This window comes from Melospiza georgiana, chromosome 4 (assembly GCF_028018845.1).
Source record: "Melospiza georgiana isolate bMelGeo1 chromosome 4, bMelGeo1.pri, whole genome shotgun sequence".
Taxonomy (NCBI): Eukaryota; Metazoa; Chordata; class Aves; order Passeriformes; family Passerellidae; genus Melospiza; species Melospiza georgiana.
Genome location: NC_080433.1, coordinates 61,293,894 through 61,307,878, shown reverse-complemented (window position 1 = coordinate 61,307,878; position 13,985 = coordinate 61,293,894). Strand labels below are relative to the sequence as shown.

The following is a 13,985-nucleotide window of genomic DNA, read 5'->3' as shown; positions in this document are numbered from 1 at the left end:
GCTTTGTGTTTCTCTTCATGCTGAGTAGTATTTTTCTCCCTGATATACTAGCAAAAAGAAACAGAGGTACTGGAGTTACTGACAGACAGGTTCTGTACCTAAGGAAGGCAAAGACAGTTTCCACAATCCATGGCTATACCATGGAAGGCAATGTTCTGCCTGTTTTGCTTATGCTGAGTGTTAGAATACACCCTATTGATGTCAGTGTCTTATGGCAGACCTTTATGTGAGCAAAACTGACCAAGGTGGCCAGCATACACAGACCACTCACTCTTTTTGGTGAATTATCTTTCACAACATTCTATAAAATGTTTGGTTTCGGTCCATGATGTTGAAAAAGCATTCAGTATGGGAGGTACTTTCCCTGCCATAGGGTTGGCTCAATAAAGCAATCTCATCCTCATATCTTGGCTTCAGTAAGGGATGCTGCAGATGTATATGCCAGTCTTTAAAGGGAACAAACATCTTGTGTCCCTGAGCTTACAGAAGTCCTTACACAGCAATTCTGTCCCAACACTCCAGTGGGAGAAGCCAGCTTGGGTCCATGGCCACATGTGTGAGGACATTCACTTGGTTACTTCTTTCTTTAAGGATTAGCTGCACTTGGTTTTCTTGGTTGGAATACTGCTTGAGTAGATAAAACTAACACAGAAAAATGAGGGGAATTAGTGCTTCAAGTTCTGCCAACTTCCAAGTTTTCATTTTTCTCTTTTCTGAGAAAAGGACCATTTGTTGTAGGCCTGCTTCACAAGAAGCCCTACAATCATGCCCATGTTTACTAAGGTCTGACAAGAAGAGAGAGATTTAGTCTTCTTCAAAAATCCTAGCTGATCACAATGGATGTATGAACCAGCTGATGATGTCACAGCACCATATTAGAGAAGATTTTATTAACCCTAAAGAGCCCTCAGGCATCCACTGGTATGAATTTGATACATTAAGGCAAGCCAGTGTGTGGGACACAGCAATGCTCTCTGCTTGCTCAGCTCAGCTCCTCAGCCTTCCCTGAGCATTTTCTCATGGCAAGTCAGGCTTACCCCACTGCTAAGATCTGAGGTTACAGCATAAAGGGAATTTTCTCTGTATATAAATAATTTACGTCTCAAATTACTCTAATGATACCAAACACTAGTTAAGGAAAGCAATTCAAAACCTGGAAGACACACAGCAAGTTCATAACATTAATCATATCAAATCCAGGTGATCAAAACCACTAATCTAGCCATAAAGCATAAGAGGCCATAAAATCCATTGAGAAACCTAAGGGAACATAGTTAATGTTCTGTTTTAAAGACTTGCAATGGCCATACTGAATAGAAAAAGTAATTATAGTTATAGTGAGCTGTTCATTAAAAGAATCACACTCATTTCATTGAGTCTCCAAATGTACGGCCATAGTTTCACATCTGTTCTGGAAAATTCAGCAATCTGAATGCAAAGAGTGCACTACCAGAGTGCTGGAAAGCCATATGGGGAGTCATGCTTGAAGTCTGTAAGGTGACATGAGACCTAGAGTTTATATGTGTGCCTGGTGACCTAGCCCTCCCACTCTGCCAGCAGGCAGGACTTGACCTCAGTGTTCACAATATTCTCACTGCTGTGGTTTTACTTTTCTGATGAGTCTGATTGTTTATTTACAATATTAGTAATGCCTTCAAAAAACTCTTCCTGCATTGTATTTTCTTTCTTTAAAGGAAATCTGTGCTCTCTTGCAGAAATTTTCTTTCATAATAATTACCTTTTGCACTAATGCATCATGTATGAAAAACCTCATTAATGATGTTGTCATGATACTTAGTCGAAATGGAGACTCACAGCAACTTAGAGTCGTTTGCCAACATTACAGAAATATGTAATCATTCCATTTATCATGGAGCACTGCCAACAAATCTTTTCAACTTGACTCTAATTTGATGAAAACCGCTATATCTAGGTCAGATGGCAGGGGGAACCTGGAGACAGCCCCAGCCCTGGGTGTGGGGCACCTCCCTGGGGATGGGGACAGGCCAGACCGGGCCATCAGCCAGCGAGTGGAGGTGGTTTGGTGGGACCCACGGCAGGGACACGGCTGCAGGGCAGGGAGAGCTGCAGCTCAGGCAGGGCCAAGGCGGGAGCCTGTGCTGGAAGGGTTTGCCCCCACAGTGCCTGGGAGCCTCCCCCAGGGTCACTGTGGGGATGGAGCCACCCTTGACTGCAGTGGCTCTGAGCTGGCCCCCAGTCTCAGCAGCCCAAGCTTCGTGACCTCCTGCCGACACTCTCATAACCCTCATAGCAGAGCTCACCATCAGGCTTCCCAAACAAGCCCCTCACAAAGGCTGCATTGTTACTCTCTCATGGCTGGAGAACAACAGACAAGAGATGACAGCCATATGCACCCATCAGTTGGGCTGAGCACAATTTTCCAGGCACTGCTGGCTCTGTGGCCATGTCAGTGCTAGTAAATGAACCATGCCTGCAGCACTTTGCTGGATCTATGGCTTTAGAAAAAACCTGAGTGAACGTTTTTCTGATTACATTTCGTGGCTGTATTTTTTTCTCCTTATAGTAGAGCACTACCATTTCATGAAAAAAAACTTGGCTCAAACCAAAAATGTAAGGGGTTACACAGGAACAGCAAAATAGCTGGACACGTGCCAAAGTTGTACTACTTGTCAGCAGGAACCATCATGTATAAATGGGATTTTAAAAATGCCTAAAAAAACCTGCCATGGCCCAGGCTCCTGTGGACTAAATGGCAATGCTTTTCCAGGCGGTACAATTTTGCTGTTTTCAGCTGTGCTATCACAATGCTATAATAATAGTGAATTTCCCATTAGGATCAGACTGAAGTGGATTAGGGGTTGGTATCAAAAGTATCACTTTGACAGGAACCTCACCATGCAAACACGGCAAGAGACTTTACCTGCTCCCCAGGAGCATGTGCTCCCAGGACATTGTGTGGTAAACCAAGAACATTCTCAAAAAGGACCTGAGCAATTCCATTCCTTGCCTTTCATTTGTTTCACTGGCAGTCTGTTTTGCTTCTCAAAGGTAAAAGCATATTCAAAATGCTTCAATGAAAGGTGTAAGAGCTGCATGCCTGGATCACTCTAACTTTGCTGGGAAATACACCTCATTGCTTCCTCATGAAGCAGACCACAAAGTAGAAAACTCCTGGTAAGAAAAGTAACAAGGGTAAGCATAAAGGAGCTCCCATCACAGAGTAAAACAGCAGCAGACAAAAATGATGAATCATTAAAACACCTTCCTTGTCCCCACTCACCTCCTAGTGGGATGCTGTTCCTGGTAGCTAAAAAGCATACATCAGTCCCATGCCTCAGAGCTGCAGATGGCTGCTAGATGAAAATACAGTTTTCAGACATTTCTGCTCCACAGGCTACAAATGATCTGTGCACAAGAGCTGCTCATTAAGTGGTACTCCAGAAGTTTCAAAGAGTGTCTGTATGATGGAAGTCCTCCTCCCTTGATCTTTCTCCAACTCAGGCTCTGAATTCTTATGAAGACTTAGGAGGAGATTTTAAATGCTGCTGTGCATTAAACTGCTTCTGGTATTGTTTGGCTTATACAACCAGTTGCCACCAGTGTATGTAGGAGATGGAGAATTAATCAGCAGAGACAGCAGGTGTTTTGAGCCCCTATTCTTTTCTGTGGTCCCTGCAGGCACCATCAAAATACATGGCTATTTTATACCAAGATCCAGTGAATGACAGCATCTAACAGGTGCTTCATTCTTTGAGAACTTTAGCTGTTAACAGACCAGAAGCATCTGGTATTCACTTCTGAACAGCAGATCAGAAAGTAGGAAACTCAAAGAATCCCACCCATCTCATATGCTCAGTAATTCCCAATCAAGAACAAAGTGCATCTTCTGAGCACATTTTGCAGGACACATTAGCATGCACCTCAGTGATATTCTACTTAAAAAAAATAAAAAAAAAAAAAGGAAGCTTGGATAACATCTGGCCCACAAGAAAACATTATCAAAAATCAACATTTGGTGAGTCTTCAATGCAACAAAAACTAATACTTAAAGAGACAATCTTGTTCTAAAATAGTCAGAAAGCATGTGAGCCCCATACATCCTACTGGAACTTGGTTAACTCAAACTATCCTGTCCAACTCAAAGATATATATGCTTGATGACCATCAGTCTGACTTTGGCTTTTAAAATCAGACTGAGAAATGCAATTGTATTTAAGAACTAAAATCCTGTCCTTCAGAACAAAGCAGAGATGTCTGGTAAAATCCAAGAAACTGTTAAGAAATAATATGGTGGCAGTAGTACAGTCAGATCAGCTCTGTGGCAACTCTGGGTTCAGAAAATGGGAGAAAGATTAGCATCTGTGGTCTGACTAGCTTCCAAAAGAACCTGTATCAGCAGCTATTATTACATGAAATGTACCTACAATACTAGTTTCATGCAGATCCCTTTACTGAAAGTAATATTTTCAGTACTGATTATACATCTGAGAATACATATGAGGAAAATAAGACCATTATTGTGTAAAAAACAAACTCACAACCTTTATTTGTCACAACACATTTCATGTACATGCAGAATGTATTTACATTTCTCTTTTAAGGCAAACAGAAATTGGGTTCTTATACCTGAGTTGCTTAGCACCAGTAGGAATAGCAAATAAAAACTTAGGAACTGTTGTCTCTCCCTCTGGAGTAGCAGCTGCTTCTGCTGCAAAGTATTTCTGCTTTCACCTCACAGTTCTTTCAATGATCTCTACTGGAGAGATGGCCCTTGGAGCCATTTCTGCACAATTCAATGTCTTCACAGAAACTTCCTGACCAACCTGATGTTGGCTTTGCCATTTGCTGATGGCACAGCAGTAGGTCTGTTTTTGCTGACATGCATCAAGGTCTTCAGATAAGAAGACCTTGTATTTCTTCACTACCAAGAAAAGCTAACACTATCTTTTTATGTCTTTCTCATGTGTGCTGGCTGCTTCTCCAAAGCTAAGTTAAAATTAAGAGAGGTAAAAGTTTGCCACAGCCAGTGGAAGATTTTAGTGCTTGACTTTGTGGAAATGCCCACTGAAGCGTTAGCCTTTAGGGAAGAAAATGCAAAGCAGTTTTTCAATTAACAAAATGCTCCCTCCTAGTCTGACTAACATGTGAGCCATCTGCATTATCTCCAGACTTTAGGTATTTGCTAAAATTTAGGGTGTTGAATTCCATTTAAAATATAGAGGCAGCATTTTCAATTAAGTGTTTGACATTTTTCATTTCCCATTGACTCAGTCTATCAACACCACTAATTCCAAGAGGCACTTTTCTCCCACGACTTTTAAGAAGACCAAAGAACATGATTCTAAGAGACAATATCTATTCTGTAAAAGATAAAGTTCCTATTTAACACAGAAGTGTAGACCAAGAAAAAAGTCCATAGTGCAAAATGGGGTATGACTCTTAAGTATGCCTTTCTCTGTGAGAAAGCTGTAGTTTGGAAAAATATTTTGATTCAATATACATTCTCTGCTTTTTTTTTTCATGAATTCCTGAAACTGTCATTTTTAATGACTTGTCAAATACATGAATTTAAGGTCTCTCTTACTATTTAGTCTCTCTAGGTGTCCACCTCAGCTAATCAACTCTCATCACAAACAATTTTTAAACAAATGCTAATATTTACAGGTGTTTAATTCAAACATTCATTGAAAGAAACAGAGTAACTGTGCCTTTATTAAACTTATGGTTTATATTGGATATTACAGCAAAAAAAAAAAAAAAAAAAACCAAGTAATTTCTTCTTTTTTCCAGTTACTACCTGCTAGGATCAAATGTATTCTTTCACATTCATTTCACTCAGTAGTAACACACCATGGTGTTATTACATTGGGAATATCCAAACAGTCAACTGTGAAGATACTACCTTTAAGAAAGATAAGCAATTTCACACAGAAATTCTCCACAAAGGTTTGCCAGCTCTTTTTCCCACCTCTCAGAGACCCTTATGAACAAAGCACCTAGGAAAACAAGTAACAGGACAGTGAGAGGAACTCAGAAAGCACCTAACCAATATATCCCATCAGGAAGCTGACTCCTTCTGCTAAGGTACCTCTCCACAAAAGGTCTGAATGTTTTTCCAAGTAAGATGAGTTGAAATCAGTAAAAAATCAGTATTATTCTTCACTTGGTAACAGCTTTGTACACTGTAAAAAAAGCCACGTTGCTGCAGGTATTCCTGATGAAGAGGAAGTCTATCATTTTGGTCCTCATTTCATTTCCTACAAAGTGACCCACATGTAGCTTTATTTTTAAAATCAGCACTGCTGATTGTCTGAGATAATTTCAATACTAAGATGTTGAAGAGCTTACAAAATTTTAGAAAATCTGAAGAATTTCTCCCTGTAAATCCTTGATCCCTATTCTACTATACAAAGAAAATGCACTGTATTTAGGGAAAATATTATACAGTGATTATATATACAGTGACTGTTCACCTAGCAAGTTTATGAAATCTTGTCCTGCTATGCTGGTTACTTTGAAAAAAATCTAGGACATCAACAATTCTGAGGTTCTCTTCTACTCACAGAGGACAGGGGATGCAGGCACTCACTCACTCTGCTACCCACTGCAGTCCCTGAGGTAACAGGAGATGATTAGCCTTCCCAGACATCTCAGCAAAGTGGAATATCCCACAGGAAGTCACATGAATACCCTTTGCATTCAAGACAGTTCAGTGGCCTTGGAGATCAGTCACAGCACATCAGACATACTGTGTTCTCAGCTTGCCTGGGGTGGTAACTTGCACTCTTCAGATCTCTGAGTTGAAGAATTAATCCTGCTCTTTTGAGGATGGCAGCAGGTTATTGCAGTCTGAGTCCTTCTGTGCAGAAGGAAGAAGTTTGTAGGCAGAAATAAGTTTCTGGCTATTTTTGAAATGCTACGCCCAAAGGCACCAACTTCCACATGCAGAGTAAAGGACATTGTTACAGTGCAGATGAAACAGATTACGTATTTATAAGGAGTTTTATACACCTGAAATGTCACAAACATTTACAACTTTTCTGCCTTCAGAGTTCTGAAAATACTGAGCCATTACACTGCTGTCTCCTTTGAGTCCAATGTCTGTGGTGGCTTGAAGTTCAGTATCTCTTTATATGTAATGCCTGCAAAACAACAGAACAGACATAGCATTGCTGCGGTCTAATCAGAAAAGGAGCTGCACAAACATGAATGAGCAAGGTACAACCCCAGCATGGCTGGGCTCTGATCTAGCTCAGGAAGAGAGAGACCTCTTCAGGCAAAAAGAGAGGAAGAGTACAAAACCTAAGGGAATCAAGGATGACTTTTTCACCATTTCAGATTTAAAAAAGTAGCCCAGTACTGAAATGGTATAGGTGCTTTCAAAGGAATGTGAGCACTGACTTTTGAGTATAGTGGGCAATATCCTCAGCAAGAGCTACTGAGCACATTAGATTTTAAAGTTAGGTCCTGATTTAAAAGCCAAACTACAAACCTTTGACCTTAGATGAAAACAAGATTAGACTTAAATCTCTGCTGACACAGATATGTTTTTTCTCCCTCAGAGACTCTAAGGCCAGCAACCACTGCAGTCCTGTAGAGGCAACAGTCACAAAATCTCTTCACCTGCTCTATCCACTGAAAGGCAAGTTACAGAAATGGTTTCTTTTCTATGTTCCAGAAGATGGGAGGACAGAAACATTAGGGAAATGGAGGACAGCCTCTGTTAGGAAGCAGAGAAGGAACCTTTAGAGGTCCTTCCACAAGAACTTGGTAAGAGGAACGCTGGCTTATCAGTAGCATTTATCTTAATGCTGTCTATTTACCCTGTATGACCAAAAGCAGGGGAGTTAATTTGTAAGGGGGATCATTTTTATTTCTGCATGGCCTTTCAATCTGGCTAATTCTGAAAACATCACAAAATTAAACTCACGCTTCCACTCATCTAATGGAAGATCCATGTTATCAAATGTGTCGTCGTATTTCTCAGCTTCAATCTCTTCCTCAGGATCGTGAATTGGTTCAAAGTAGGGATGCAGCAAAGCCTCAGCTGCCGTGACTCGCTTCTCTGCATCCAGCACCAGCATCTTCTCCAAAAGGTTTACAGCTATTGCACAGAAAACCAACAGTGCATCAACCCACACACCTGATTCCACTTGTACACAGTAATACTGCCCTGGAGGTATTTCAAATAACTACATGGAGTAACAGATCACTGTGGGTCCATTTATAGCCAGTGGGGCCTCCTTGCATGACTGTTGTGAGCAAGCTGGGATGTGTACAAAGCCTGATGCAATGCAGAGGTGCTCCCTTGCTTCTGTATGCAGTACAGAAAACATCTCAGCTAATGACTCCTCAGCTTCTGGCTCCAGGACCACTGAGCCTGGGCTTTCCCAGGTGTCTTCAAGCACTGCCACTCACTGTGGTTCTAAGGGATATCACCCCCTGACAGCACCTGAATGAACAGGTGAACAGGGAGTGAGAACTGCACTCTGTGTCACCAAACCCAGACCAAGTACACTCTGAAGGTCACTAAGATAGGTCAGCTGTCCATACTCAGAACCTCAGAGCTAACTTTATCTCCTATGTGGTTTTGACCTCAGCCAAAACAACCCATTAAAGTTCTGCATGTTCCCCTCCTCTGGATTCTGGATTCATTCCATTGCTAGACTGTCAAAGTGGGCTAGTGTAAACAGGTAAGATGAATGATTAATTTATTTTCTGATTTTCTATCCTGAAATGTTGTGGTGTGCTGTGATGTCCCATTTTGACCTTCCAGGTCACTTTCCCAGGTGTGCCTGTACGTCTATCCCTTCCCCCTTGCCCCCATGCTGAGTGAGTCCTGTCAATCAGGCTAAACGTTCCAGCAAGGCGTCGTGTGGTTGGTCAAGTTCAAAGGATGCCCCTCAGGCCCAGGGGTCATTGGCCTGGCTGGGTGTCATCTTCCTCTGAGACCCTGCCCCTCTCACCTGGTTGGTGGCTCACCTGTACCTCCCCTCCCCCTGTCCCTGAGCTTAAAAAGGTGATCAGACCATGCGGTTATTTGTTCTGTTGGAGCAGGTCCTCACGTTCAGACCTCTGTAACCATGGAATAAACCTCTGGACATTAAACCCTCCAGCAGAATCCATCTCCTTTTTCTCTTCACCATCGCCTGAAGCTATCCCTCCTGAGGTAACGGGGTCCCTTACAAGCCTGGACTTGTTCAGTGCCCAGCTGCAACCTCCAGCAAGCCAAGGTATCTCTGCGGTGATACACCGAAGTTGCTGCCTTTGGCCCAGCAGCGAGGGTCAGACTGGCCCAGGCACAATCTAACTGGTAATATTGGGAGCCTTTTTTTTCCAATACTGAAAGGATGTTCTTGGGTTTGAAGCAGCTGAAACGAAGTAGAGGCAGTATGGGAAGTGATGCTTCACCTCAAAAAGTGTGGAACAGGATGCTTCAATGTCTGCTTGCCATGTTGCATATTCTCTTTAAACTATTCCAGACCTGAAGCAGCCAGATGGCCACAGAAATGATAAAAGACATCCTAAGAACTAAATGGAAATGTGTAGCTTGCTATAGCTACCCATCAGCTAACCATGCAGTAAGGGTAAGAGCTGTTTATTAATCAGCTTTATTCATATCATATCTGAACCTAAAATTTTAACTTAAATTAAGAAAATTCAATTATCCAAATTAATATTCTAATAAAACTGGCTTGTTAGTGTTGTCCCAGATCATTGGGGAATCGATAATGCTTAAGGAGAGTAATTTCAGAGCTCTGCCTGCCTCAGGTCATGTCACAGTTATGCACAGTTGATAGGCTCTTTTGGCTGTTAAGATCTATGGAATCCAAGCCACTGTTTCTCAGGAATGCACAGATGTTTCTCAGGATGTATTAATTCTATTACTAAAATGTCAGCTTTCCATTTTCTTGTATTTCAACTGCAGGTCAGATTGGGCTCTCAGAATTGTAGTTCAAATACAGTACAGAGAAAATTTTATTACATTTACTTGATATGCTAGGGCTCTTGAGAAAACTGCTCAAGTAAAACCAATAAGCAGGTACTAGACTGAAACCCAAAACACAACATACTAACTTTTTTTTAATGCTTCTAAGAAACAACTGATTCCTGGCAGGGTTTAAACTTCAGTTTCCACAATCAAAATGATGAATTATGGAAAGCAAGAGACAGAATAGCCCAAGAACCACCACAACCCCTGTCACATGACTGAATTATAATGCAGCTGCCTCCAATGCAAACACAAGAACAAGCTGCACACATCCACACAAACAGCCTTACCCAAAGGATTCGCATACTTCAAGATGGATGCAAAGTCTTTCTTCTGGACTTTTGGGAGGCTTTTGATATAATTTTTTGCCTTAAAGCAAACATGGATATTAAATTAGATCTTTGCTCCCTTTGTAATGAGACAACATTAACTATATGCTTAATACCTTTCTCAAAAATATTTTGACAGCATGTTGTACAAATGCATTTTTTCTGATGATATTCATCTTCTTCCTGAATGGAATCTTTTTTAATCACTTTAAAACCATGATTTAGAAATTATGATGAGAAGCTTTAATTATTAGTGCTCCATATTTAGTATATGTATTCAAATAAATATGTATGAATTACTTGAAAGAATGTCATCATGAGTTTACAGCAATCTCTAGAAGTGAACCTTATACAGTAATTCCTTTACATTTAAACTGAACAGTTCCACTAATGAATAAATTCAGGCTCTTTATAAGAAGGGCCTCAGGATTCTAGAAGGACATCAACATAAGGACAGGAAAGAGACATTTGCAAAAAACTGGGTTTTCTGAATATCTCCCTGCTTTTAGTATTTTTACAATAAAAGTTGCCATGTATCACCTCTGCTGTTTATATGGTACACACTGGAATCCTGAAATATTTAAATAATGTTCTGATAATTTTCTGTCATTCCACCCTCATTTCCAGTAGCTACTGTGGGTGCACAAACCATGTCAAGGCAGAGAAGGCCCATCAGGGGCCATATCAGCAGTCAATATGTATTACCTCAGCCTAAGAACTGAGCATGGCTCAAAGGAAAAATAAGACATGGAAAACCAACTGACAAATCAGAATACTCACATCTTGACTGTGCAATTTTTGAACAAAATCTTGTGTTGGTGTACCTGTTATTTTCATTATTTCTGTGAGCTGGTCCAGATCTGAATACCAGAAATAAGGAACAAATTCTTTCACTATTAGGAAAGTAATAATCCTGCAAAAGTAATGCATTTCTTTGCTGTTGGAGAATAATGTAAAAAAATTAATTCAATGACTGAACAGAAGGTTTATGAAAGATGAAAGTTCTCCATTTCTCTTAGAAAAGGCAAAGAAAATATTCTAGAATTTAGGAACAGATAATTGAATCATCTGCAAAATTTTCTAATATCATCAGACTTGTTCTGTGTTGTTTGGACAAAAATCAGTCCAAAACTATTAAGAGTATCTAAACAATCAACACATGTATTACATGCACTAGGAAAAAAATGGCTTTTCTATTATCACAGAGCCTTCTACTTGATTATTTGGGATGTGATTCAAAGATCACCTCTACTGAAAAAAATCAGTAATACAAGTTTTAATTGCCAGACGTGGTACTGATATGAAATAATGATTTAATGAAAGAGTTGTAAGCCATTTTACTATGAATTTCAATTTATACTCATCTGTTTTGAACAGACTTACTGTATCACATAATAACCTCTCATAATTTTCTTACATCAGTATCATAAATTCACTGAAGGATACGATCATTTCCCTTAAACAGAGGTCTCCCTGTTATCATCTCAGCCATTATACAGCCCACAGACCAGATGTCAACTGAAAAAAAGACCAAGAGGCACATTAACCTGTCTGTTTAAACATGCATAAAGTTTAATTTAAAACATATTTTAAGTAAGTATAAAAATTACCTTTATAGCCTTCTATAAAATAAATGTGTGCCTTGCCAAGTATGATGAACAGCATAGGTAAAACTACCAGACTTTGTAATGAGCAAACTGGAGATAATCTTATAAAATGCAGAATGAGTTTCCCAATAACAGGCATAGGAAGTAAATTTTCAGTACTTTCATAGTGTTATTTGAACTCTCTCCATTTGCCATTTCTCCCTGTCTGTTCAAATTAATATCAGCCCACCTTTATAGGAACACAAGAAGAGAGACCAGACTGTCATGTCTGTATAATTTAAATAATTTTCTTCTAATAACCTTGGCACTTTCTGTTACTCTCAGAAAACGTATATAAAAAATCCCCAAACTCACCACCACATTATTACCTGCAATTTATCTACAAGGAAATGTTGCATCATTACACTGTCATTTTCACCTCCAATTTCTTGTTCATTTCAGAAACAAAGCCTTGTGTATATCTCACCTGACCCAGTGAATGCTTTAGTTCTGTCAAGATACTTTAGAAGAGACACTGACCTGTCTGAGTATAATGCATCCAGTTAAGAATGACCTCTGGGGCTCTGTACCACCTTGTAACCACATAGCCAGTCATCTCACTGTCTGTGTGCCTTGCCAATCCAAAATCCAGGATCTGCAGTGGAAGCACAAAGCACATTCAGATCAGCTTGCTATCTAGTTCATACAGCTGTTTACAACTCTAAGAAAAAAACAAAACTGGAGCAATCTGCAGAGATTAGTTTATTTTTGGATCTTTTTCTCATTGAAGTGTCTTGTTCTCATTTTAAAAATCAAGACAGAGGTAGCAGAGAGATTTGAATAACTTTTTTTCAAGTTACATACTTCTATGGCACCATCAAAAGCTGTAAGACCAGTAAAGAAAATAAAAAATTATTCACTTATTAATTAAGGAGATATTGGACACACTTAATGCAAAATATTCCCCAACCACAGAATCACCATTGTATCAAGTTACAGCTAAAAGAACAGCACCCATTTTAGACAGTGTCCACTCTTCTCATATCCCAGGTGGCACAGCTATTCAAGAGTGTGTTCCAACAATATTCTGAAGAAAGAAGGTATTGTTATTTCTACTATATGATAGTAGAAATGAATATCTATGTATCATATATCATGATAGATCATCATGAATAACTGATACAAGGGAAGACCTCCTCTAGGTCACACTGAAAAACAGCAACAAGAGTAGGGAATTACCATCACTTAGTCCCATCAAGTCTTCTCCAACCTCCAGCATCAACTATACAAAAACCTTTTGAAACAAATGCAAGAACCATGCAATTTTTTTTAAGTGCTATGCACAATTCAGCTTATTTCTAAGATTCTCAGATATTTCTCTCTAGACATAGCAATGTGTACAGCAGCAAGATTAAAAATGAATGTTATGGCCTTCTTTCAACTTCTATAAAATCTGCCTTAAAAAGGCCCACCAGTATGGACCATCAAAAGATGCTGAAAACAGTAAGAAAATTCCATTCCTGGAACAACCATCAGTTTGTATTCACTGGAAAGCTCATGCTTCTAACAAGAACTGGGAGGCATGGGTAAGTCAAGTTCTACTGAAGATAAACCACAGTGACACACAGGTAACTAAACATGAAGCTTTGCATGAGCAGCCACAGCTTGCCATGTGAATCACACTGCACATGTTTATAGGGGAGGGGTTTTAATAGGGACACCTGAGCATTCCTATGCCAAGAGTCATGTTTTTGTAATGCTCTCTGCAATTAAGCATTCTAAAATATTTCAGGATAGTTTCATCATTCCCTGGCACTAACAGAAAAAGGAAAACTATATTTTCATTCACAAATCAAGAATACAAAATGTTATGGCTTATCTTTATTGCCATACTGGAAATATAATTTCCATGTTTTCCTCATAACTGCTGATTACCAATCAATTTAAAAACAGGAACAGAATGCAAAGGGAGACATTTTTTATTCATACCAATTAAATGCACTTGATTGTGGCTGATTCTTTGGGTACTGAAGATTCACTAGATGCAATTTTTTTGTATATATAATTTTTGTATAAACCTTTATATATGGCTTTTAT

General features: G+C 39.6%; 1 protein-coding gene across 1 annotated transcript in view; it reads right to left on the bottom strand.

Moving 5' to 3' along the window:
- Positions 1–5,735: 5,735 nt before the first annotated feature.
- The window catches only part of MAPK12 (mitogen-activated protein kinase 12), a 31,581-nt gene continuing 23,331 nt past the window's right edge, over positions 5,736–13,985 (bottom strand). Inside the window, exons 7-12 of the mRNA XM_058022346.1 lie at positions 12,429–12,543; positions 11,749–11,820; positions 11,083–11,162; positions 10,264–10,342; positions 7,913–8,086; positions 5,736–7,124 (exon numbers count right to left, since the gene is read on the bottom strand). Of these exons, the coding sequence (XP_057878329.1) occupies positions 7,054–7,124; positions 7,913–8,086; positions 10,264–10,342; positions 11,083–11,162; positions 11,749–11,820; positions 12,429–12,543 (591 nt within the window). The 3' untranslated portion in view covers positions 5,736–7,053. The remainder of the gene's footprint in view (positions 7,125–7,912; positions 8,087–10,263; positions 10,343–11,082; positions 11,163–11,748; positions 11,821–12,428; positions 12,544–13,985) is intronic.